Source organism: Rana temporaria, chromosome 12 (assembly GCF_905171775.1).
Source record: "Rana temporaria chromosome 12, aRanTem1.1, whole genome shotgun sequence".
In the NCBI taxonomy this organism is placed as follows: domain Eukaryota; kingdom Metazoa; phylum Chordata; class Amphibia; order Anura; family Ranidae; genus Rana; species Rana temporaria.
In genome coordinates, this window is record NC_053500.1 from 35,018,141 (window position 1) to 35,046,128 (window position 27,988).

Below are 27,988 nucleotides of genomic sequence, written 5' to 3' on the forward strand. Positions count from 1 at the left end.
ATGCGCTGGCATCTGAAGTAACGAAAACTTCCGTCTCAGTTTGCTACGTCTCAGGTACACAAAGTGCCAAGTGTGACAGTGGAAAGTGCAAACAAGCAGAGCTTCCCATTGTGGGAACTTGAAGCCTTCTCCTGTAAGGAACCCCTTTTTTTTCATTTTTTCCCCCCTCTTTAAGAGAGCCGCGGTGGGATTGCAGGCTCAGAACATTTTTCCTAAGGTAGTTTCTTCCCTTCACTTTAAAGGGATTGCAATTTTATTTTTATTTTTTAACAAACATGTCATACTTACCTCAACTGTGCAGTTAATTTTGCAGTGTGGCCCCCGAACCTTTTCGGGGACCCCACCCCCCCGGCGGTGTCTATTCCACGCATCGTTCAACCCCCTGGGAAAAGCTCTCTTCCTGGGGGTTACCTTGCGGGCACGCTCCCGAGTCCAGCATTTGCTTGCATAGACACAGAATGCCTGACTCGCCCTCTGCATCAATGGATTTGATTGACAGCAGCGGGAGCCAATGGCTGCAGTGGCATCAATCTATCCAATCAAGAGCCGAGAACCCCGGAACAAACAGGCTCAGGTGAGTAAAACGAAGGGGGGCTGGTCAGTGTCAGAAGTTTGTTCTTCGGTTAAGCTCCAGTTCACCAAAGAAAAATGTCACTCTTGTCTGGGTGTGGTTCAGGCTGTGGGAGTCCCTCTCAAACACTGCTTCTTTAAGATGACCAAATTCCCTTTTTGTCATGACACTGTACAGGTGCACCGCACTCTCGTAATGGAGACCATTATTAAAGCTCATCTCAAGAATTTCCTGTTGGAGGAGAACTCTAGATCAGAGTTCTACCAGATAGAGGTTTTGACATCATTTGGTGCCAGCTACAAGCGCAAGGTACTTCAGACAACTCTGAGCTGCAGGCAGTTTCCAGATCCCTAAAATTTCTTGGGACCATAAGCCTTTGTTTGCAGTGTTATCCACCTCTTATTTAGACTCGTTTTTGGAAGTCCCGAAAGTTTAGAGCGGAGGTTCCGCCAAAATTTCTTCTTTTTTTAAAAGCCAGCAGCTACAAATACTGCAGCGGCCGACTTTTAAAATATGGACATTTACCTGTCCAGCGCGCCAGTGATGTCGGCAGCCAAAGGACGAGCAATCACTTGTCCCTCGGCTGCACCCACCGCCATCCTTGTGAGGGAATCAGGAAGTGAAGCGCTGCAGCTTCACTGCCCGGTTCCCTTCTGTGCATGCGCGAGTAGAGCAGCGTGCCGTCACTGGTCCCCGCTCTCTCCTGGGAACAGCACGTTTCCCAGAAGACAGCGGGGCTGCGGGTAGGGGCTTGGCTACCGCAGTACTGTATTCCCGGAAGTGGAGGCAAATACCTGTCAGACAGGTATCTACACCCCCCTCCACCCTGAAAGGTGCCAAATTTGAAACCGGAGAGGGGGGGGGGGGGGGGGGGGGAGAGTTCCAAAAAGCAGAAGTTCCATTTTTGGGTCGAACTCCGCTTTAAAGAACACCTGTGTCTTTAAAATGGACAAGAGAGAGAATAGGATCTCTGCATTTCCTGTAAAACCCTTTACTTGGAGTCCATTAAGGCAGTGGTCATCAACCCTGCCCTACAGGGCCCACTAACAGGCCAGGTTTTATGTATTACCATGGGGAGATGCAGTCTAGAATACTGCCATCACTGAGCAGCAAATGATATCACCTGTGATGTATTTCAGTTATCTTGCAAACCTGGCCTGTTAGTGGGCCCTGTAGGGCAGGGTTGATGACCACTGCATTAGGGACACCAGTCCCAACCCTCTTAATGATCATGCCCTCAGTACTGCTTTGCTACAAAATGTTGACATTTTGTCAGTAGGAAGGTTTATCCTGAGCTGGCCTAGATTTTTTTTGCCAGTGTCCAATCCTCCTGAAGGAAGCATAACCCAATTTGTGTCCCTCAATGGACTCCACAAAAAGGATTTTACAGTGCATACAATTATATATATACAATTATATATATATATATATATATATATATATATATATATATATATATATATATATATATATATATATATATATATATATATATATATATATATATAATGTGTGTGTGTGTTATTGCCAGCATAGCCCTATTACAATGAGCAGACTTCCCAACTGTAGAATTTCTCCTTCCTGTAATAGTCACTCAGTTAGATTTCAAATCCTAACCCCCCCCCCTAATGTATGGTGAATCCATCTGGTAAATGCAACACCTTTGTTGAAATTAGTAATCGCTGCAATTGTTACTAAACCCAGGACCCTGCATTCACTATATGTCGTCTCCCATAGTTCACAGAACATGGAAATGCAATTATTTTAGTAAATATATACCGCCGATGAGAAAAGGTATTTAGTAGCACCCGATCGGTTCTAAGGCCAAGAGAATGTCAAAGCTAGACTCTGATGGTGGCCGGTGAGGGCAGTTGGAACAGACCAGAGTATGGAGTTCAATTTGGAGCTTTTGCAAAGCAGAAGCAGCAGATGGCCGATGCTGCCAATATGCTGAATTACAAGTAATTGGCACCATCAGTGGCCTACTTGGTGAGTTTTAAGAAACAGCGCAAGCGCCAATGCAACGCCACAGCTCTGGACCTGAAAAGCACCACAAGCAGAATCCAGCGCCTGAAGTAGTAAAACCGGATAAGCTTTTCCTACAGCAGCCGACAATGATGTCCATCCTCCTAGAACACAGGCAAAAAAAAAAAAAAAAAAAACAGAGGCATGCAAAGTAGTGGAGGGGGTTATTCTAAGCTGGCCTACAATGTGTTTTCCAGTATCAAATCCGTCTGCAGGCAACAGTTTGGCACTGTATCTGAATTCCTGTGTCCCCCAATGGATGAGAAAATGTCTGACACCAATTAAAAATTATTGTCATTATCTCATTAGCAGAACATTGATATGTGAAACCCAAACCTCCCTCCCCCTCTAGATCATGTCCCAGCATTGCTTTTTAAGATTTCACCTTGTTCATATTAGTAATAAACCATTTTTACTTACTGTAACATCACCAGGCTTGTAAAATTCTTGTAGGGTCCACAGCTCCACTCTTAGACGTAGGGGCACATTCCCCAGAACTACATCTCCCAAGAGCCTTTTCCCTACACAGTGTGGGCAGGCTATTGCGAATTAAGCCAGCGGGACTGTTTTGCAATTCAGGAACTTGGATTTCAGTGCAACAAAGGCACCGTGTTGTCAGTCAAACCATTAAAAACACTGGACTGCTGCAATATCAACTGGTATTTTTCTGTAACTGCAGTACTTTTAAAAAGGATACACTGGAAAATGTGCATGTATTGCAACAATGTGCTAGAGATTTTTTACATTTTGCTCTGACTTTTAAAACGTGTTGCAAATGAGGATACTGCCAACAAGCAGTTACATCTCTCAGTATCAGAGATGTAAGCACTTAGGTAGCACATGCTTATCTGCAACACAAAATAAATCAGAAGAGGTTGAAACCTGCTTAAAGGAATTAAACAGTCAGTTTTGGGCCAAGCTAGTCTTTACATGCCAATAAGCCTTAAAGATTTGTCAGAGACAGCACAACTAAGCGTTAACGGCAGAGCGATTCCTGAAAGACTTGCGAGAGCTGCCCTCTGACATGTAATTAGGACTGCACTCACTTGGTGGCGTGTGGCATGCCTGTTATTGTCATCCTGCCTGTGGGACAGCATCCGCTCTTCCACCTGTTTGTCACGACTCTGTGCTCTCACCTGAAATTCATCACAATTCTGTAAATGTAAGCAATCACGGGAGGGTCAGGTCAGCCTTCTTGAGAAACGTGCACAAGTATAAGCAGACGAACCCCTTCACCTCGCACACTGTGCTGTGACTAATGGGGTGCTGAACAAGACAAGCAGGTTACCTTGCATTCGTCCGCAGACAGGTTGTGGTATAACGGGCAGCCGGAGATGGAGAAATGCCTCTCGTGTTTCCCAGTGAGGTGCCCTACAAGGAAAATGGAAAGTATTAAGAAGCAGAAGAACTCTGGGATAAAAAAAAAAAACAGGTTAAAAGGGGAACTGTTATGGCAGAACAGAAGCCACCATTGCTGCCCACTCCCAAAAACACTTCCTTTCATTCTTCATTGGAAGCAGACCGCAAGGTGGGTTTTAGAACCAATATGCATATTTACCACCGGTTTATTTTGGTCAGGAAGTAAAAGGTTATTGGTTCCATTTAGTGACTTCTATCAATTTAAGCTCCCATCATTCACCACCCTTATGCCCTTTTAACTAAAAATTAACCAACAGGTTACAATACCTACCTAAAGGTGCTGGGGGTTTGATACTTCTCTCATCTACAACAGAATGGCAAGATCCCTTTTGGGTTTCCATTTTGCTGTCTGGGTGTCAGACCCTTGCCATTGGCTGTCCAGCAGCGGGGTCCCGACTACAGCGGTGTGATGACAACACAAGCATTTGCTAACCCACTAGGTTAAAATGACATACATTGTATCTATGTATTAATGTAATGTGCCCTGTGTCTAGGTCTTATAAAAAAGAATGCTGCAATATACCTGTTTCAGCGTTCTGATCGGCAGTCATGTGTAGAGACGGCCCCGCCCGCTGCAACCATCATGCAAGTGAGGCAGCAAATCACGTGACTGTCGATCATAGCTCTGAAAACAGCCCTTTCTTTGTGATGGTACTGGTGTATGACAATTAGCAAAGTGCAATTAACATGTAAAAATTAATGAAGGCATGTAGTCCTCAACTCTGAAGGCACCAATAGAAGCTTTCAAAAAGCTTTTTCTTGCTCCCGATGGTTGGCAAATGAGCAAAAGGACGCTGAGAGTTTATACCCATCTTCATGGCGAGGTACTGCATGGGACGTCTGTGCATCCCATGTGGGCAAAAAGGTCCTTCTAAATGGGTAGACATATGAAGAGGTACACTCGTGTGAATGAGGCCTTGTTGGCCAATAACCACGTCAGCCCCAGAAGGTTTTACCCCCTTAATGACCAGGCCATTTTTTGCGATATGGCACAGCATTATTTTAACGGACAATTGTGCGGTTGTGTGACGTTGCACCCAAATACAATTATTTTTTTCTCCCACAAAGAGCTTTCTTTTGGTGGCATTTTTTGCGCTGTAAACAAAAAAAACTGTCAATTTTGAAAAATATTTTTTTTTTACTTTCTGCTATAAAATCAATTTAGGCATATTCTGCTACATATTTTTGGAAAATAAAATCCCAGAAAAGCATATATTGTGTGTCCATGCCTGACAGCACGGCAGTCTGCTTGTTTACAACGACAGACTGCCGTTCTGACTCTGTGGGGAGCGATTGCAGGTGGCCAGCAGAAATTGCAGCCCGCCGTGCCTGCCGATTGGCTCCTCTTATGGCCAATCAGTGTGCGATCACGACTCGGGGGGCACACGCCCCCCAGTGGCTATTGGCAAAATTAAGTACAGGTACATGATTTTTTGCACAAAAGAGCTGGTTTGCCGCAGTATATTTACACCAGACGGTCGGCAAGTGGTTAAAGCAGTAATAAACAAATTCAAAGATTTGAATCATTGGTGGCTGCATTATTTTTTCACCTGGTGATCAGAGCAGTAACACCTCCTGTATTAGATTGCCTCTACTTTGGATGCACAGATAATATTTATAAACTGTAAACAATCCCACATAGTGCCTATGGATGTAGATCATCATCATCCCATGACCGTGCCCAAAATGTTAACGATTGTATCCATGAATAATATCAACTATAAGTAATTACCTAAAGAGTTGCAGCCGGGGGTGGGACACTTCATATTAAAGTTGTAGCTCTCATGAAATCGTCTTCTCTTGGGTCTATGAGACAGGTCACTCCCAGAGTCCTTCATGGACAAGTCCTTGGCAATGCTCTCATCGTGAGAAGCGTTGGGGCTTGAAATGTCTATATCAGACTCCGACGACGGTGCATTTCCAGTAGGAGTGCGAGGTGGGGATTCGTCATGATCCCCGGCGTTTTTAGCATCTGCGACAGACAGAGAAGATGGTCAGCATTTGTCAGGATTCACACCACAAAGATTAGCACACAAAGAAAGCTACTCTACTGGGCCACAGCTAAAAAAAAAACAGACAGCCAGCGTGCATCTACTTTGACAAGAGCGTGAGAGAGAGCGCGCTTCCGGCAGTGCTTTTCGGCCCGGCTGCACCCCCGTACCTCTGTCACAAAAGTCCACCGCTTGCTCGGTTTCCGATCCCGATGAGCGGGTCTGTCGGAGTGGGTATTTTTTCGGAGTCATGGGGGTGGGCTGCTGCTGGCTGCGGGTCACCCTCCGGGTGGAGTAGGCCGGCTCCTCTGCACCAAACGATTGCAGATTGCTAACCGGACTGGAATCTGGTTTAATACAAACCACAATTTCACTTGCCAACCTTATTGTGACCTGTAAGCCACTGCTGCTTCCTGACCATAACTAGCTGCAAAGGGAAACTGCTGATTCTAGCAGGCTAATATAACAGGTGAAGAGCAGGTTTAGCCCAGGGACAGGCAAGCTGTTCAGAGGTGATGGAACCCCTTGAAAGATCTAGGATTGTCCACAGTTACAGGTGGAATGTTGCCTATACCTGGGCCAAACACTGCAAGAAACAAAGCTCGTCGATTCCTACTGCCACACACACAGACTTTCTGGATCGTGAAGAGATTACTCCACCCAAAAGCAACTAGAATGTGTAATGTTAACCTGCCATGCAAAACATTTATGGACCTTCTAAAAATGTTACTCTCATGCTGACCCATTAGCTTTAATACTTTGAGTCACTAACCCAGAACAAGTGATCAGATGAGTCTGGACATTTTACCTGCCTTGTTGTTCTTGGTTGGGGACACCTACTGAAGAAGGGGGTTGGCTTTCCCAACCTAACTTTTTACAGCTGCTATGGCATCACACTTCCAAAAGATCACAAAAACAGACATAAAACTATAATATATTTAGTTTAAAAAAATAAAAATGCCCAGTTTTTTTTTTTAAAGGGGGTTGTAAAGCTTCATGTTTTTTCCAGAGGAAGTAGACCCTCTGGGGGAGGGGGGGCACCCTGCAAGACAAAGGAATAATGAGCTAGTATGCACACTAGCTCATTATGCCTTTGTATTTATGTCTTGCATTTTTTTTTTTTTTTGCATTTTATGCATAGCATACTAGCTCATTATGAATTACTTACCTGAGATCGAAGCCCCCGGAGCGGTCCTCGTTCCCCTCCTATGTCGCCGCCATCTCTCCCGGAGCGACTTTGGCGCTGTGACTGGCCGGACCCGCGATGACGTCACTCCCGCACATGCATGCGGGCGCTACCTTTTACGGCATGAATGCTGTTAGAAACGGCACACTCAGTGCGCCTGCGCCGTTGTCCTACGGCACATGCGCCGTAGACATCGGTGCCTGTATTTTTTGCAGATAGGTTTTCGCATCTAGGTTTAGAAGATGATATTTCTTGCACCTACAGGTAAGTCTTAATTTAGGCTTACCTGTAGGTAAAAGTGATCTGTAAGGGTTTACAACCACTTTAATGCATTAAGGTGAAAAAACACCTTGCACTGTCCGCCCCCACCCCCCGTTTTACTTACCTGAGCCCCAAATCTCCGTAGGTGCGGTCACACGTTACTTTCCGCTGGCTCTTCATTGGATGAGTGAAAGCAGCGCAGCCATTGGCTCCCGCTGCTGTCAATCACATCCAATGACCTTGCCGCCAGGGCCGAGTCATACAATTGGCGCCTATGGACGGCGATTGTATGGCAAGGGAGCGCGCCTGCAAGCTAACCCCCTTGGGAGAGAGCTTCCCAGGAGTTGGCTCTTATGTGGGGAGGAGCCGAGACACCCCAAAAGACAAGGATCAGGGCCACTCTGTGCAAAACGAACTGCACAGTGGAGGCAAGTATACGTTTGTTATTTATATATAAAAAAAAAAAAAAAAAAAAAATGTAAAACTTTACAACCCCTTTAAGTGGCACGTAAAATACTCTCTACACTACTCCTTTGTCAGATCTCTTCATTTTAAAGGCCTACAAAGTTGAATTTGCTGGCTCTGTTCAAGCAGAGAGGTGATCAGCACTCCGGCATCTGTTGAGCAGTGGGTGAGAAGTTAGGTTTGACTTTCAATGGTTGTCTAAATTTTAGTTTTACTTTTAGGTGGTGTAACCATCTAAACGGATGCAAAGGTCAGTGACTGACTGAGCCGACAGGATTGAAGAAGAAAGACTAAAACCTCAACTGTGTGTGGGCATCCAGGCAAAAACAGAGCTAGTGGACTGCATACAACCTAGTTTTACTACACACATCCTTACTGACTAAGGCAGCAGAGGAAAGTAGATCAAGCAAAGCTAGAGGCATGCCATGCAGAGTATGAGGAATGAGTGTTAATCTACAAACTAAACATAAAACTATATTATCCTGTATGCCAAGTTTCATATTAAAATAATGGGAGTAGCCTGTAGCTACATATTTCCAGGCAATTAGAAAATATGACACACAATCTAGTATTTTAACGATGAGCACCAAGATTGGCTGGCAGGTTAATTACATTGGGAGTACACAGTGGCAGCCAAACTTCAGTTGGCAGCTGCTGTCTAAACTAAAAACTAGAAAACCCAACACCAATGATTATAGACCCCGTGTTGGATAATCAATCCATACAGAGGAAATCTGAATTTGTTCACGCGCCCCAATACCTGAATTGTGGGGTATTCAGATTGTCTTTTTCAAAAGAAAGAGCTAATCTGTAGGTCAATGCAGTGACCACAATGTGTCCCTGCATTGGTATCTCTGGAAATCCTACTTTAGTAGAACAGTATTTAAATTGACTGTAAACTAACTGGCCTAGTGTAAAGTGAAAATAAAGTTGTAGTCTCCATTAGTGCTCAAATTTAGCGCCGCTTCCCTGCGAGCTCCCTTTGGATCCTAGACCATGGCAGTGCCTTGACTTCTGCTTGGGTCAAGCCTCGCCTCCATTCAACTGTCATAATCCAGAAATCAGTGGGCACTTGACACGTAAATGGCGGTGAAGCAGAAGTCTACTTGGTGACACTGCAGTTGATTTAATGAGGAATTCCAGGTATGGATATTTTATACATCCAGGGCTTGACAAAATTAGCTTGGAATGTAAGAGTCAGCTTTAAAAAAAAAAAAAAAAAAAAAAAAAAAAAAAGGAGCCATCTCTCCGCTGAGCAGGCAGATGACAGGTCTGTGTCCGCTCTGCTATGTAGCGTGAACACAGACAGTCCTGCTCTTTATGTCCATTTCTATCTGATCAAAACAGGACCATCATCCGTCTGTGTCCGCTACTCCATAGGACTGAAGGGTCCGTTCAGGTCCGCCTGAAAAACAGACAGGCGGACCTGATAACCCATGTGAAAGGGGCCTTTACTGTGTGTTTATAATATATAAAATATATACACCTGCAATTATCTTTACAGATTATCCTACTTGCAGACAAAAAAAACACAATGCTGCAGTTTGGCATTTCCAATACCTCAAACACATTTCAAGACACGCCAGGTCTCTACACAGCAGGTATACTGGTACGCTCAATGGATTGCATGTTCAGGCACGCTGGAAAGCGGCAGAAATGTTCTGCTAATGCCCTGTACACACAAGCGGAATTTCCATCTGAAAAAAGTTGGCCGGTTTTTCCAACGGAATTCCGCTCAAGCTTGGCTTGCATACACACAGTCACACCAAAGTTCTCTGAACTTTTGAGCGTTAAGAACGCGGTGACATACAACACTATGACGAGGCGAGAGAAAGAAGTTCAATGCTTTCGAGTATGCATCGGTTTCCGAGCATGCATGCATTTTCCGACGGAAAAATTGAGAACCTGCTTTAAGTCTGTCGGAAATACTGACAGAAAAAGTCCGATGGGGCATACACACGGTCGGAATATCCAAAGAAAAGCTCCCATCTGACTTTTTCCATTTTCTAAACTGAACAACCGTGAGGTCAGCTCTACTCTGCAACTGTCAGATAGTCATACTCACATGACTACATGAGATCCCTTTAGGTGCTGGCGATATACACAACAGATAGCAGAGATATCATGTAGGTATTGGCATTATTATACCAGGTAAGGAAGGGGAGTCTAATGTAGTATATATCAAAAGAAAAACCCCCAAAATTTCCATTCAGGTATCCCGACATTGGAGAATTGTACCAAAACCAGCAAGTTATTACAGAGCACAAAGTCCCTGCATTTCCTCACTCCAAAGCAAAAGAAGGATTGCGATGATCCAGCGAAAGGAAAGTGAAGAACAGCTAGAATTTCAGAAGTAAAAAGAGACACGGTTGCTTTTTTTAATTAGGGTTAAAGAGCTGCTCCCCTAAGAAGACAACAGTATGAAGCATAGGCGCTAATTAAAATGAATTGCTTTGTCCACGTGCAGTTTAGATGGCAAAGAAAGCCGCTTTGTCAATTTGCTAATGAACGGCAGCTCAACGCTAAACTCCCCAGAGGAGGGTAATACATATTCAGCCAAAACTAAAATTTGAACAAACATGAACTCACTAATCTAAAACTAAAAGCAATTCATTTTAAACAGGATTATATTAAATAAAATTAAAAAGCGTTCCTATCGGCTGCAATATCACTTGCTCTGTGTGTAAACTAAGCAATAACAAGTCTGCAGAACTACGTAGGCAGCCATCCTGAAAATATATTCCCCACCTTGCTTGGCACAGTTACAGAACCAATGGAGGCCGACTCAGACACACGTCACAAAAGGCACCATCACTAGGATCTGGGCGAGGTGAGTATTTTGTAAAGGTGACCCCACAAACTGCAGATTTTTATAGTGAATAGGCAAATATGACCGACTATTTTGATTAGGTTGAGGTTTGAATAGCACCTGGTCAATGACGTCCTAAGTTGAGTGTTTGTAGTGTCTCCAATTTGTTGGAAGATTCAACCCACTGAGTGAAATCAGGTGGCTTCAAGTTTTTTTTTTTTTTTAACAAAAAAAGTCATACCTGCTCTGCGTAATTGTTTTGCACAGAGCCGACCTGAACCTCCTCTTCTTGGGTCCACCACTGGTGCTCCTGCCTCCTCTCCCTGCGGAGTGCCCCCATAACACGCCGCTTGCCATGGTAGCACTCGTGTGTGCTCGCTCCCAAACCCCGCTTTGTGTGGCCATAAGGCTGCATTCACACCTTAGCGCGGCGCTTTGTACCGCGACAAAACGCAGCGGTTTTTACCGCGACAAAACGCAGCGGTTTTTACCGCGACAAAACGCAGCGGTTTTTACCGCGACAAAACGCAGCGGTTTATGCTGGAGGGGTGATTTTCACATTGTCGGCTATGCTGAACGCCGAAGCCGCCTGAAAAAAAAGGGTCAGGGACTTGTTTTGAGCTTCAGGCGTGGAGATGTGAACCATCTCCATAGAGAACAATGTTAAATCACCCCTCCAGCGTATTTCAGGCTGCAATAGCGTCGGGCTTCAGGCGTTAAAACGCCTAGGTGTGAATGGAGCCTCCGACTGACAAGAGCATGGCTCAGCCTCACTGCCTGCGATTAACAATGGCTCCCGCTGCTGTGTCTGAGCCAATGAGAAAGCCGCTGCTCTCGTGCACATCGAAGGAATGAGAACAGGCTCTGGTAAATATGAAGGGGAGCTGCACAAAAAGTTTTTTGTTTTTTTTACCTTCATGCATAGAATGGAATGTGGTAAAAATAAAAAAAATCTTCACCCTTTAGACCTACTTTCACTCTAATGCCCCGTACACACGATCCGAATATCGTACAACTTTTTTCGCTTAATAGTCGCAAGTAGAAATCACGAAGATTCTCGTACGACAGAAAAAAAACAAAAACAAAAAATCGGAAGCGATGTCACGTGTAGTATTTGTATCGTATTTTCGGACAACAACTGTACTGACTAAACGAAAATCGTACGAGAAACATTTTCGTGCATGTCCGATAAAAGAATATCAGATGAACTGTCATGATCAGCTCTCGAAAGCTATGTACTAACGATCCGATTATTATACGATTCTTCCTCGGACAACATTTTTCATACGATATTCTGATTGTGTGTACGGGCCATTAGCCACCGTTCACCAGTGTGAATTGTCACGTGATCCTATCATTCCAAATCGCATGACCATTCACACCCCATTCCGGCAATAGAACAGTTCATGTCGCAGCAATTAGGAAAAATGTTCCTGCACTACTTTTTACAGATTTCCCTGCAACTTGCATAAACTTTGGTTAAAGTCGCACACCGCAATAAAAGTCAGCAGTGCAAATCACGCTGAAGTAGCACAATTTCAAAGTCACACCGATTTGAACCAGGATTAGAATTCAAGGCGGTATCAGACCGGTGCAGAGTCACTACAAGTTTCTGATGTGACAATTTAAAAAGAGTAAACAGTCGATTGATAATAAATGGCTTCAGCCAAATACCAACCATGAGTGAAAAATGTTTTTGCGTTATTCATATTCTCTGAAAAAGGGCCAAGAAATCATAAATTCTGCCAGGGTATGTAAACTTATGAGCACAACTGTATATAGAAAGAAAGCGTGCATCCAATGGTGAACGAAAACATATATCCAAAAATAAATCAAAGAATTGCCAATAAATACGATTGAAGTTGAAATGGATAAATCAGCGCCGCTTACCAGAACCGCAGGATCTCAGGTTATAGAGATCAAACACACTCAAGCATATGCTTGCCAGCATGTAAACTTATGAGCACAACTGTATAGACAGTACACAGTGCTGGGTTCCGGCTGTAAGAGACTCTCGTCTCACACCTGGAACAAAGCAGTGCTCAGCCATTCATAGGCAGCTTTGTATTCTGTGAATGAGTTAGGGCTCTTTCACACAGAGCGGACCGTTTCCGGGTCCGCTCCGTGTGTCTCCGTCGGCTCAGCGGGGGTCCCCGCTCAGCTGTCGGCGGATAGTGTGGTCCCCGCACACAGTGCAGGGACCGCCCTGTCTCTGCTCCGCTCTGCCCTATGGGGAACCTGATGCAGACGGACCGTCTGTCCGTCTGCATCAGTTCCGCTCCGCCGAACGGAAGAAAAATAGGGTTTCTTCCGTTCGGAAAAGCGGATCCCGACTGACGCGGACGCTAGCGGATGCTCCATCCGCTAACGGACGCGTTCCCATAGGGATTCATTACAAGTCCGTTAACGGACTTGTAATGAGCGGACGAACGGTCCGCTAGTGTGAAAGGACCCTTAGAGAGTGACATCAGCTGGGTGGGTGGCAGAAGGAGAGGAGACAGAAGCTAGAACATGTTACATATTCCTCCCCAAATACAGGAGGAACGGGGTAACCACATAAGATAAAGGGAAAGGAAAAGAAAAAAAGAGATGAAAGATCAGGAGGTATAGGATAGACCCATGTTGTTATTGTAGTTATTTATGTATATGTAATGTTTTTTGTATTTTAAATGTGATTCCTTCTTTTATGTATGTTTTTTGGAAATGTATGTAAAGTATATCTGTGTTTCTTAAAAAACTTTGAATGAAAACAAATACAGGAGGAACATGCAACATGCTCTAAAGCCAAATTTATTCCTTAAAGCAGGGTCCGACAGCATTGACAAAGGTCACCCATGCAAAAACTCAGATCAGCAGGATGTGTTATTTACACACTCACCTCACCCACTCCACTGAATGATTGTGTTTTTATTGCCCCAGTCTTTAGGCCCAACATGGCTGCCTACGCAGTAAGACTAATAACTTCATACACTAGATACCTATCTGCTTCTCTAACTTGGCTCTACATATCCACATAGAACATTAAACATTCAAAACACAGAAATGACATCATGTAAATAAGATGACTAAATTATATTTGCACTACACACACCTAGCAGAGCCAACCACTTTACTACTTCCCTGCACAATTAATAAGGTCATGTAAAGAGAATGTTACCTTGCGAGCTCTGGCTGAGTCTTGCAGTGGATCGTGTAATGCGCGCAGGTCCCCGGGAATTTCCATCGCTTTCAGAACTGTCTGTGTGCTCCATGTCTGTAGAGAAATCGGAATCTTCTGTCCCGTCCGAACTGCTTCCAGCATTCCTCTATGGAACACGCTGAGATTAGGAATGCCACTGCTAGTCACATTACTTATAATGAACTGAATGTGACCCCGTCCAGTTAATGAGTAGAAAAAAAAAAAAAAAATCACAAAGCAATACAAACCCACCCCCTCATCAGGAGGACCACAATACTAAACACCGTTCTTGTACAGTGACTCCAAAAGCAAATGGTTTGTGAATCTTTTTAAACAAGGAATTCATATGTACTCACTCTTTTCTATGGTGTATGCTGTGCCTCAGCAATGCTACAGAACATCTTGTAAACACTGGCCTGAGAAGCAGGGTGCACAGCAAACATTTGCAAAAGTTTTAGCAAGTTTTAAGCAGCTCTCCTAAAGCTGAACTCCAGGAATTGCTCAACAACTACCCAGTTCCCACCACCCCCTTACTGCATGGGTGAAATGCTTAAAGCTGAACTCCAGGTATAGGTTTTATTGCATAGTTACAGTGCTCCAGCTTGGAGCGATGTAAAGCATGTACAGTATATGCCATACCCAAAGGGTTTGTAAAGGAAAAAAAATGTTTACCCTAAATAGCTTCCTTTACCTTAGTGCAGTCCTCCTTCACTTACCTCATCCTTCCATTTTGCTTTTAAATGTTTTTATTTCTTCTGAGAAATTCTCACTTCCTGTTCTTGTGTCTAACTACACACAGTAATGCGAGGCTTTCTCCCTGGCGTGGAGAAAGCCTCTTGAGGGGGGGAGGGGGCGAGCAGGCAAGTCAGGGCACTCTCTACTTTGCAGACAGAGAAAGGAGCTGTGCGTTAGTGGGCGTTCTGACACTCCTGCTCGCCCCCTCAAGAGGCTTTCTCCACACCAGGGAGAAAGCCTTGCATTACGGTGTTGCGTTACAGACAGAAGAACAGGAAGTGAGGATTTCTCAGAAGAAATAAGGACATTTAAAAGCAAAATTGAAGGATGAGGTAAGTGAAGGAGGACTGCACTAATGTAAAGGAAGCTATTTTAGGGAAAAAAATGTTTTTCCTTTACAACCCCTTTAACTGTGGCAGAGACTGCTACAGTTTTTGTCACAATCTTCAAGGTTCCGTGCAGGGTGGTTGCCTGCTGCATAGCCAATGCAGGGGGTCACTATCTCAGCAAGGTCACCATTCACAAAATGTCTCAAATTTTTCTGACTGCAAGGTATTTTCTGGTTGGACTAGGTGGAGATTTGTGACGTCACTGCCCTGCCTCTCTACCTCACTCAATCAGGAAACACCTTATACTCCTTAGGAATGCAATTCTTACCAAGCCTGGGAAGTAAGGTGACCTCCTGTGGTCCGTGTGCAGCAGGGCAGCCGGAATACCTGGAATTCAGCTTTAAGATTAGGGGTAGTGGTATAAGGTGTAGTACTTACATTATCCATCGCTCCGATGTTCAGCTCTTCTCCCTCTGCTTCACGTTGTGAACGATACATTGTCGTCCTCTCATACAATGCAGGGCCATTTGTTTTGCATTGTACTTGACTTCAATGTGCAACTGCCAGCCAGAGCTTCCTAAAGAAAAGACTTTGAGGGACAAGTAGCAAATAGTTCACAGTACTTCACTAATAGATACTCCCAGTTAACATTCAACTCATTTCCTGTGAGCCCAGAACCCCACCCCCCATCATGGCGACCTTCGCGCGCAGAAAGTAGCAATTAGGCCCTTTTCACAAGAGGGAAAAGGTGTGACTATTTATTTTTTAAATACCATTTTTGTAACCAAAGAAACCTAGACGACATATAGCAGTGTCTGTATACCTAACCTTTTACTTTTGCAAGCCTTTATTAAAATGTATTCATTCTTTACAGGTTGTGTTTTAACTTTAAAAAGGCACAGCCTCTGTGTTAAATGTTATATGGAATTGGAAAATGTAATAAAAGAGAAAGAAAAAGAAAAAAGAAAAAGAAAGGCACAGCCTCTGTCTAAATCACAATGACAGCTGAGCCAGTTGTAAACAAACCCACCTGAGCATTAGCTGTCATAGGAAACAATCACAGTGGTCCAATTCAGCAACAGTGATGTCTCAGAACGAATCCACATTAATCCACCCACACGGAAAGCAAGGGAAAGCTTGCTGAAAGTTTTGAAACACTTGCTGTACACACCAATCTTTAGACAAGCAGTTACAAGATGAAGCCTTTGTAAACTTGGCTAAAGAAAAACACACCACAGGTCCTGTAAAAATCTCAACTTTCTATGTCTTAAAGTAGACCTTTTATAAGAAAAACTTACCTCTCCTGTTAACTTCCACCTCATTGTAGAGCAACAAGTGTAAGTTCACATCACTAAAGTTGGCTGCATTTGTTACTTGTGTGGTTAGTAAATTTAACAGGGAGGTCAGGCAGCAATGAAGGCACCAACAATACTTGGACCGAGTACAAGCAAGCATAATTTTAAAGAATAACTTCATGCAAATCGCTAAATACGCTTTTTAGATTCTGCAACTCTGTACAGCACAGCTGGTGATTATTGCCCCTTTCGCTTGGTGCAGATTCCTTTCTGATCAGCAGGGAAACAGCTCACAGATCCTCTGCTGATCGGAGCAGAGTGGGCGGATGACACATCCAAGTCCGCTCAGTTTCCGCACAGCAGACATGAACAGAGCCCACTTTGCTCTATGGGTGGTTCGGTGTAAACAGACTCCGCTGTCTGTTTACACCCGACTACCCTTCGATCCAATCTGCCTAAAGGAAGATTGCGAGTGGACCAGATTGGACCCAGAGGTAGGCGGATGTAAATGGACACAAGTCTGTTTACACACCCAAATGTTCATAGGGATGCATGGACCTTCTGATCTGGCCCACATTAAAAACTGATCAGTGGATGTGATCAGATCACCCATGTGAAAGGGGCCCAAGGCTTCATTCGCTGCCAGTAGCCCGACAAGCTCTATAACAATGACAGCTGTTGCTCCGGGGCAGTGCACCTAGCCTTATGTACATTGAGGCCGGGTTCACACTGGTACGACAAACGCTCCGACATTTGGAGCTCATGTCACATGACGTGTGCAAATCAGTGTTTCCCTATGAGAGCCGTCTTAACTGGTCTGACACAAGTCAGTCCAAATTTGATTCGACTTCAGCCCATTGATTATCATTGAAGTCGGATCAAAGTAGGATCCTTGTCCTAACCATTAGACAAGTGATAACAGCAGCAGTAAAAATAATTTATGTTACTGGGAATGTTTTGATTGGTCAAAGGACAAGTTGTACTATCTCAAAGTTGGAGAAAAATCTTATCTTGTCCATTCAAGTCAGATGGATGTAGGGCCGACGTAGGGCCGCAAAGTAGGATGATAGTCGTACAACAGTCGTGTAGTATCAGTGTGAACCCAGCCTTAAGGCAGAATGCATCCAGAACATAAGCAGTCTGCGTTCTGGGAAGCAATTCCTGGTTACAAACTGACCCAAACAGAAGTACCACTGAGTGACCCATCCAATCATCAGTCTCCTAGGCTACATACACACTGGCGATTAAGGCCAGTGCAAATAGGAGCAGGAGGAATCCTGCTGCGGCTCTCAGCCCTGTTCACTAGAAAGTCAGGTCGCAGTCAGCGGCAACTAGTTGTGGTTCTCTGCACAGCCAGCGATTACTGCTGGATGGTGAATTTCAGCCAATTCAGCAGGAATCAGCTGACTTTGAACAGTCTATGGCCAGCATAAAAATGTAGTTCATCTGCCTGGCTATATAGTGTGGCTGATTTGTGTAAACCACAAAACTAGCTATGCAGAGTTGTAACCAGGAAAAGGCAAGCCCAGAAATGGCATCCTCTACAGGTCACCTAACACAGACAGTTGCAGTGCCTGCAAAACGACCTGAGACATCGGCTGCTGTTTCTCTAGTGTGAAAGCCCTGAGGGCTTTCACACTGGAGCGGTGCGCTAGCAGGACTGCTCCAAAAAGTACTGCTAGCCACATCTTTGGAGCGGTGCGTTTACAGCTCCTTCCCATTGAAAGCAATGGGAAACTGCAGCTATACCGCCGGCAATGCGCCTCTGCAGAGTCGCATTGCCGGCGGTATCGACCCTTTTTCGGCCTCTAGAAAGGGGGGGGGGGGTAAAACATCACCGCAAGCAGCCGAATAACGTCGCAATTTTGATGGTAAAGCACCGCTTAAAATAGCGGCGCTTTACCACCACCGCACCTCCCGCCCCAGTGTGAAAGGGGCCTAATTTAGCCATTTTCCCCGGTTCTGCTGCTCATAATACAAGTCTGGTACCAATTTCTCAACAGTAAACTCCTGTGACATAAAAAAAAAAAAAAATCTGACATCAAGCTGACCTTATAACCTTTCTATAGTATGCCAACAAAATGCCTGAAACTGTACATTATGCACTTCCACTTACATGAATCAGACCTGCAACATCTCTATCTCCTTGCAACACCTTCTGGCTCCTAAATATTTATGAGGAACAATAAAATAATTAGTAACCATGTATGTACGATTAGAAAAAAAAAATAAAAAACAATACACACTGACTATAATTGAGCTAAAATTTCATACATGGCCATTTACACAATCTGAAACGTAAAACTTAGGCCGGGTTCACACATGTGTGGCCACAGGTTGGTGCCTGGGGTCCGATGCCTGTCTTTTCACTGGTTCAGCACAGAATTTTTGCCTGAATTTTCACCTGAACTCGAAACCAAAAACACGCACAATCCGCTCCGTGGCCACCCCAGAGATGTGTGAACCGGCTCCATTGAGAGTCAGTCACACTCGCATGTCATGCCAATTGTATTCGGGGGAAACTCGCATCCAATTCACACATTTGAACCCGGCCTTAATGAACCCAAAACCATAAGTGTAAAGTGGTAGACTACATTGTCCCATATGTTCTAATATTCTGCATTAATGGGATCCAGGGACAGAACAGACCTTCTGATGCTGCGTTCTCAATTTATCAGGGACTCTCCAACCAAAAGTTTTTTTCCTTTTTAGCGTTTGGAATATAAACATAGACTGCTGTCTGCAACAATATTAATGAGTTCCAACTTTACCATTTGTCACGGTGACCACAGTAGTCATGACAGAGTTCAGGGAAAAAACTGAAATGTCACCACAGCAAACGTAGAGGGAACATCTTCCAGAATGGTCGCCTGTTCTGGTGAATAGGTGGGATGCATTGGGGCGATTTCCTTTGGCTGATGAGAGGCGAGATCAAACCTTCCTCATGATGGTACAGAGAGTAATAAATACCTGACTGGTTGTAAACTTTCCCCACTCCATCAAAAACAACGTTTAGGTTGCTTGCGCATGCGTTTGAAGTATAATGAGATGCAAACAAGTACACAGTGGGGGGTTATTTAAGAAAGGTAAATCCACTTTGCACTACAAATGCACTTGAAATTGCACTTGGAAGTGCAGTCGCTGTAGATCCGAGGGGGACGTGCAAGGAAAATAAACAGCATTTTAGCTTGCACATGATTGGATGATAAAATCAGTAGAGCTTCCCCTCATTTCTGATCTACCCTCAGATTTACAGTGACTGCACTTGTAGTGCAAAGTGGATTTGCCTTTAGTAAATAACCCCCAATGTGCCAACTTCCTGGACTTAAAGCTCATTGAGATGCAAAACACTTCAGCTTTAAAGCAAGCCTGTACTTTAAACATTTAGGGCAAGGAAACAGGTTCGCTTTACCCCCCTACAGCAAATACTTGCTCCCCCCCAGACTCTCTGGTCAGTGTTATGACCCAAAGTATATTCTCATCTATCACACCCATGTAATGAATGAAGTTTGTTTTTAACCATAAATACCTACCTGAACCTCCATAAAGACTAAGTCCACTTATTATTAAATCACTGCCCAGCAGGTTATACAAATCAAGCCGTATTGGCTGCAATACTCACCCCACTCTATGGTCCAGCCTGGTCTTCTTCTGATCCAGTGTTGGTCAACCCACTCCCTGCGAGTGCATGGCTTCACCACGGCACCCAGCACCCGCCATACAATGACGCAGAGAAAAGCACCAATGTCATTGACAAGGAATACCCCCGTACTTCACATGACCAGCCTGAGCATTTCCGAAAACCTCCTGAAAAACTGCAGTGCATTTCCTGACATACTACTGTGCCTACGGCCTTATACTTGTATGTCTATAGTGTGAACTCTATGAAGATTTGGTGCGGTCACTACTGTGCCGCTCACTGCTCTCCTTGCTCGAGTGAAAGCTGTACCCGAGGACCTGCAGCGCAAGGATCTCCCTGCTTCGTTCATTCTGTAGATCTGTGCCTCTCCTGCTTCCTTTTGATCATTACCCCACCAGTCATCAATGGGCAGCTCTGACAAGAGGAAGCAAAGCCATGATTCTCTACCAAGATAGTCAACACCACGCCATGCAGATGAAGGCCTGGTATATCAGTAAACAGAAAAGATTAGCTGCAGGGAGCTTACAAGACAACACTGGTGATTGTGGGTTCAGCACAGGCCTGCTTTGAAGCAGACTTTCACCCTCCTTGCAGTTTTTTTTTTTTTTTTAATATAGTTTTTTGGGGAACACCTCCCTGTACTTCCCAGATTTCCTACCTTTGCTGCCAGAAGCCTCCCTGTAACAAGGGGGACCCTCTTCCTGGTTCTTGCAGTCGACCCTCCAGATGACAAGCCATGGTGCAGCATAGGGGGGAGGTTACTGTCCCTTCCTGGTTGCAGCTGACTGCACCATGATGGGCCATGTGCACATCAGACGGCTGGCTGCAAGAACAAGGAAAAACCAGGCAGAAACAGCTTGCTCCTGATCCTTATAAAAGATTGCGGCATTGAACCCGGTGTGCAGGAGCTCACTATAGAACACTGCTGCTGGAGTTGCTGGGCGTGTGAATATGTAACCTGGTGAAAAACACGGGGGAAACGGGTGCCTTGTGTTCCCTCTTCAAAAGTGTCACTAAAAGCCAGTCTTCATTTGGAATTTTTGATGGAGTGGAGAGATTAGAACACCTGTTAGTTTTTATTGCGGTCTGTGCCCCCGTTAGATTAGGTTCCCACCAGAACACAGTGTGGGAAATCCGCGTTCTGTGCATGTTTCCTGCACCGCATTCAAAATGCACTGCCCTTGTGCTCTGCAGCGGGTGTCGGGGGAAACCTTAACGACACCACAAACGCAGTGTGTTTGTCAGCACTGGATTGGAGCAAAAGAGCCATGCAATCCAGTGACAATGAGGTGCCAAAACTGGTGCATGCACAACTTTGGTCCGATTTGAGTCCATTCAAAATGAACAGGGTCAAATTACAACGCATTAAAGGAGAAGTACTGAAAAAGCTGGTTTGGTGGTACTTCTCCTGTGGATCACAGGAGTGTAGTTTGTCTTGCACTCTTGTGACCTATTTTCAACAGACAGCAGGGCTAAAGATCACTATCAGTTAATGTCACAGAGGCTTGGGCAGAGGGGGCTCAGGTGAGCATTAAGGGGGCTGTTGCACACAGAATGTTTTCCTTGTGCCTTTACACCTACTTTAAATGTCAGTACCCACCCAGATGCCTGGACCAGTGTTGGATTACCGCTACCCATGACCAAAAATATTTACTGTGCATGCGCTACAAAGCGCTGTGTGTTCTAAACACTTCATGATCTGACGGGTAGCAGAATTTTGACAGAACATCCATGCAGACATCTTACTACACCCAGCTACGTCTTGAATCTCAGCAATAAAGTGAGCGTATATAAATATAGTATGTTGACATCTGTGATGCTTTTTGGATGTTTTGTTTTACGAAAGTCTAAAGCAAGGATATGAAATTAGCGGACCTCCAGCTGTTGCAAAACTACAAGTCCCATCATGCCTCTGCCCCTGGGCGTCATGCTTGTGGCTGTCAGAGTTTTGCTATACCTCATGGGACTTGTAGTTCTGCAACAGCTGGAGGTCTGCTAATTGCATATCCTTGGTCTAAAGGTTTAGAGCTGCGCTGTGCGGCGTGTACCAACATGGCCTGCGCCACCTTCCTACAGCTTCTTTCAAAATGTAACCTCAAAACAGCACCACAGATCTCAATACACTATATGTATATACACTCACCTTATTGCTAAAATTTCTCTGAAATTCAAGACGTAGCTGGGTGTAGTAAGACGTCTGTATGGGTGTTCTGATGGGTAGCAGGATTCTGATAGATCGTGAAGCGTTTGGAAAGCATAGCGCATGCGCAGTAAGTATTTTTTTGGAGTCGGAAAGTCACTTCCGTTACGCGAACTGATGGGGAGTGGTAATCTGATAGAACACCAACAGCTAGATCTCCTCTCAGCATGCTGCTGAGAGCCTGAGCCACCTGTTCCCTCCAGGTGAGGGGGATCAGTGCAGACAGCCAGTTACTGACAATCAGCTCTCTGATAACCAAGAACTGAGTGATCAATGGTCTTCGATTGCTCAGTTCTCAGTATAGGAGGTGGTGGGAAAGAGATGCAGCATCAGACCAAAGCTGCACCCACCTAGGTGAGTATGTCGTTTTGGTTTTTTAACCCCACATTTCTCTTAACTGCCACTGACGTGTTATAACAGTTGAAAACTATTGCTCGATACAACGCAACTTTATCAATCCACCTATTAAGGCTGCATTCACACCTAGGCGACAAGTAACGACGCGTACGCGGCGTATTTTGCTGCGATTTCGTTTCGTTTACGATTTCCAGCGTAGCTAGCGTCGGGCGTTTTGTCGCCAAGGTGTGTCGCCAAGGTGTGAATGGAGCCTTAGACTGTAAAAAACTGAACGCAATGGCTCCAGAAGTGATCAATAGCCAATGATCTGCTGAATATTGCAGCCATGTCTCAATCCCAGGAAGCACCAACGAGCACTGATCAGAAGATAGAAGAGACTGCTTGATTGAATGGCCTGTGCATGGCATTCATCACACAGGAGCAGGCCTGATATACATGGAGCTGCCACACACAGAAGGGCTGGGGCAGGCACACGCCCCCTGTAGCCCCGTACACAGTGCAGCACTCTTTGTACACCAGCCCCATGTGATATCTGATACTGTTACAATCCGTTTGTTATTGACACACCTTTCTGCGATCCCATTGGTGTAACCATTACCAGGGGCAGCTCGCTACCAATCAAATTGAGTCATCCAACTAACGTACAGGGACGCCGCCCAATAACATCCACTGAACTAGCCAAGCCGCCAATCCAGTGAAGCGAGGCGTGGCCAAGCCTCTTGTTGCCTATCAATGAGAGCGCGACCATACACAAGGCGCCAGCTGTGAATGACAACACGTGCAGCCTATCAGAGCGAGCACCGTCAGGACCGGCACCAATGGCCGCGCTACCCTGCCAACCAGCGGACCAATAGGCATGTATCACGAGATAACCGACACACGGGCCTGCTTTACATTGCGTCCGTCCCGTCCAAAGCTGCTGCGAGGATAACGTTGGAATAGGACGCGCTTAGCTGCAAGCGCACGCAGGCCCCGTCCTGTGGTGGACGGTCACCGCTCCATGTCGGAAAGGGCCAAGAATACACGCCTCCTGGCACCGCCATTAGCCTCCCGTCTCGGCTCCCCTCACGTACCTTCCTCCGGTGCATCGCTTTGCCCTCCTGCTTTCCGCTGAGCTATGCTCCCCGGTCGCAGGGCTGACTCAGCACGGGAATCTGTCCGGCGCTGTCCCCGGGTAACGGGAGACTAGCGCGCATGCGCGAACCCGCCCACCGAGTCGCACTTCACCCCGCCCCTTCCTCCTCTTCGGCTTTGGCGGGAGGAGAACCTGTGACTGAAACAAGGGGGGAGGGGATGGCCACTGACAGAGACCCTGAGGAGGCGAGCAATGGCCCTCCACACCAATGTCACCCATTATAAGCACTCAGTAATGGCTCTCCACACCATTGTCACCGAGTATAAGCACAGAGTAATGACCCTCCACACCAATTTCACCGAGTATAAGCACTCAGTAATGGCTCTCCACATCAATGTCACCCAGTATAAACGCTCAGCAATGGCTCTCCACACCAATTTCACCCAGTATAAACGCTCAGCAATGGCTCTCCACACCAATGTCACCCAGTATAAACGCTCAGCAATGGCTCTCCACATCAATGTCACCCAGTATAAGCACTCAGTAAGGCTGCATTCACACCTGAGCGTTTTGTAGCCTGACGCTATAAAACGCTAGAGGGGAAAAAAGATATTATTCTCTATGGAGATGGTTCACATCTCCACTCCGAAACGCCTGAAGCTGATTTGGGCGTTTGTATTTCCATAGAAACGCTTGATTCAAGCGTCTAGCGCGACAACAAACGTTTCTACGGGCGTTTTGTCGCTTTAATCTGTTCTGTGAAATAGAATATTCACCCAGGAAGATAAAAAAAATCTACAAACATAGCAACAAATGATGAAAGAGATGAGCATTTTTCCTATTGGCTAAAATAAAAAACGCCGGACAACGCTGTATGCAAACGTGTGAATACGTGCTACAAAACACCGGAAAAAAAGACCGAAAACGCTACGCTCAGGTGTGAATGTGGCCTACTGGCCTTCCACACAAATGTCACCCAGCAAAAAAACAGAGTAATGTCCCTCCACACCAATGTCATAAAGGAAAAGCGCTCAGCAATGGCCCTCCACACCAATGTCACCCAGTATAAGCGCTCAGTAATGGCCCTCCACACCAATGTCACAAAGTATAAACACTGTAATGGCCCTCCACACCAATGTCTCCCAGTATAAACACTGTGTAATGGCCCTCCACACCAATGTCACTGAGTAATGACCCTCCACATAAATGTCATCCCAGTATAAGCGCTCTGCAATTGCCGTCCACACCAATGTCACCCAGTATAAGCACTCAGTAATGCCCCTCCACACCAATGTCACAGAGTATGAACACTCAGTAATGACCCTCCACACCAATATCACCCAGTATAAACACTGTGTAATGGCCCTCCACACCAATATCACCCAGTATGAACACAGAGTAATGACCCCCCACACCAATGTCACCCAGCATAAGCACTCAGTAATGGCCCTCCACACCAATGTCACCCAGTATAAACACTGTGTAATGACCCTCCACATCAATGTCATCCCAGTATAAGCAATCAGCAATGGCCCTCCACACCAATGTCACCCAGTATAAGCACTCAGTAATGACCCTCCACACCAATGTCACCCAGTATAAGCACTCAGTACTGACCCTCCACACCAATGTCACCCAGTATAAGCACTCAGTAATGACCCTCCACACCAATGTCACCCAGTATAAACACTGTGTAATGACTCTCCACACCAATGTCACCCAGTATAAGCACTCAGTAATGACCCTCCACACCAATGTCACCCAGTATAAGCACTCAGTAATGACCCTCCACACCAATGTCACCCAGTATAAGCACTCAGTAATGACTCTCCACACCAATGTCACCCAGTATAAGCACTCAGTAATGGCCCTCCACACCAATGTCACCCAGTATAAGCACTCAGTAATGGCCCTCCACACCAATGTCACCCAGTATAAACACTGTGTAATGACCCTCCACATCAATGTCATCCCAGTATAAGCAATCAGCAATGGCCCTCCACACCAATGTCACCCAGTATAAGCACTCAGTAATGACCCTCCACACCAATGTCACCCAGTATAAGCACTCAGTACTGACCCTCCACACCAATGTCACCCAGTATAAGCACTCAGTAATGACCCTCCACACCAATGTCACCCAGTATAAACACTGTGTAATGACTCTCCACACCAATGTCACCCAGTATAAGCACTCAGTAATGACCCTCCACACCAATGTCACCCAGTATAAGCACTCAGTAATGACCCTCCACACCAATGTCACCCAGTATAAGCACTCAGTAATGACCCTCCACACCAATGTCACCCAGTATAAGCACTCAGTAATGACCCTCCACACCAATGTCACCCAGTATAAACACTGTGTAATGGCCCTCCACACCAATATCACCCAGTATAAGCGCTCAGTAATGACCCTCCACACCAATGTCACCCAGTATAAGCGCTCAGTAATGACCCTCCACACCAATGTCACCCAGTATAAGCACTCAGTAATGACCCTCCACACCAATGTCACCCAGTATAAGCGCTCAGTAATGACCCTCCACACCAATGTCACCCAGTATAAGCACTCAGTAATGACCCTCCACACCAATGTCACCCAGTATAAGCACTCAGTAATGACCCTCCACACCAATGTCACCCAGTATAAACACTGTGTAATGACCCTCCACATCAATGTCATCCCAGTATAAGCGCTCAGCAATGGCCCTCCACACCAATGTCACCCAGTATAAGCACTCAGTAATGCGAGTGAGGGCAAGATGGCCCCCACCCGTCCCCATAGCATTGCTGGGCGGAAGTGACGTCAAAACGTCAGTCCCGCCCATGCGTCTTTTTTTGTTGTCATTTTTTCAAATGACAAAATTTCCATTTTTTTTTGCATTTAAGTCTAAATATGAGATCTGATGTCTTTTTGACCCCAGATCTCATATTTAAGAGGACCTGTCATTCTTTTTTCTATTACAAGGGATGTTTACATTCCTTGCAATAGGAATAAAAGTGATACATTTTTTTTTATTTCAGTGTAAAAAATTATAAAATAAATAAAAAAAAATAAGAAAACAAAACATTTTTTTTTTAAAGCGCCCGTCCGGACGAGCTCGTGCGCAGAAGCGAACGCATACGCGAGTAGCGCCCGCATATGAAAACGGTGTTCAAACCACACAAGTGAGGTATCGCTGCGATCGTTAGAGCGAGAGCAATAATTCTAGCCATAGACCTCCTCTGTAGCTCAAAAAATGAAACCTATGGAATTATTTAAACGTCGCCTATCAAGATTTTTAAGGGTAAAAGTTTGACGCCATGCCACGAGCGGGCGCAATTTTTAAGCGTGACATGTTGGGTATCATTTTACTCGGCGTAACATTATCTTTCACAATATATAAAAAAATTGGGCCAAATTTATTGTTGTCTTATTTTTTAATTAAAAAAAGTGAATTTTTTCCAAAAAAAGTGCGCTTGTAAGACCGCTGCGCAAATACGGTGTGACAAAAAGTATTGCAATGACTGCCATTTTATTCTCTAGGGTGTTAGAAAAAAAATATATGTCCATTGAACGATTATCTGTCCACTGAGCGATTTACCGGTCATTACACGATGGCACTATCGATTGCGCTCACGACTGAACTTTCGTTTTTCGAAAGTTCATTCGGACGATTTTTCGTAGAGTGTATGGCCAGCATTACTAATGCTTCCTTCTTAGATCAAAGGGATAAACTTCTGTGTGTGTAAAGAAGAAAATGTGGACAGTCTGCCAAGTTTGCAACAACATGAAACATTGTAACTAACTTCCTTCTTAGATCAAACTTCTGTGTGTAATGTAGAAAGTTAACCACTTAAAGTCCAAATCTTTTTCTGACACTTGTTTCTTAAAGCGGTGGTTCCCCTAAAAATAAACTTTTAACATTGCTTTTCCCACATTAATTACGATTAGAATCGGCTGGTTTTATTAAAAAAAAAACGTCCGTACATACCGTTTGCTATATTCGTTCTCACCGCCACTTCCGGGTACGATGCTGGCGGTGGGCGTTCCTAATTGATGGACAGGCATCCGACCGACGCATACATCGCGTCACGAGATGCCGAAAGAAGCCGAACGTCGGTGCGCATGCGCCGTATAGAGCCGCACCGACGTTCGGCTTCTTTCGGCATCTCGTGACGCGATGTATGCGTCGGTCGGATGCCTGTCCATCAATTAGGAATGCCCACCGCCAGCATCGTACCTGGAAGTGGCGGTGAGAACGAATATAGCAAACGGTATGTATGGACGTTTTTTTTTTAATAAAACCAGCCGATTCTAATCGTAATTAATGTGGGAAAAGCAATGTTAAAAGTTTATTTTTGCAAGCAAAAAGTGCCAGAAAAAGCTTAGTCCTTAAGCCCTGGTTCACACTGGTGCGTTTTGTCATGCAATTTGACAGTTCCAAACCGTATGACAAGTGGTACCCC

General features: G+C 45.1%; 1 protein-coding gene across 7 annotated transcripts in view; it reads right to left on the reverse strand.

Annotated features, from left to right (window-relative positions):
* KAT7 (lysine acetyltransferase 7) overlaps positions 1 to 23,673 on the reverse strand; it is a 36,745-nt gene extending 13,072 nt beyond the window's left edge. Inside the window, exons 1-8 of one of the 7 annotated variants that reach the window (XM_040331536.1) lie at positions 23,535 to 23,673; positions 18,381 to 18,429; positions 15,408 to 15,546; positions 13,885 to 14,032; positions 6,177 to 6,353; positions 5,748 to 5,987; positions 3,885 to 3,967; positions 3,643 to 3,732 (exon numbers count right to left, since the gene is read on the reverse strand). In XM_040331536.1, the coding sequence (XP_040187470.1) occupies positions 3,643 to 3,732; positions 3,885 to 3,967; positions 5,748 to 5,987; positions 6,177 to 6,353; positions 13,885 to 14,032; positions 15,408 to 15,467 (798 nt within the window). In that variant the 5' untranslated portion in view covers positions 15,468 to 15,546; positions 18,381 to 18,429; positions 23,535 to 23,673. Of the gene's footprint in view, positions 1 to 3,642; positions 3,751 to 3,884; positions 3,968 to 5,747; positions 5,988 to 6,176; positions 6,354 to 13,884; positions 14,593 to 15,407; positions 15,547 to 18,380; positions 19,404 to 23,534 lie in introns of those variants that run through there. The other 6 variants (XM_040331533.1, XM_040331538.1, XM_040331537.1 and 3 more) reach the window with 6 other exon arrangements.
* Positions 23,674 to 27,988: the final 4,315 nt, after the last annotated feature.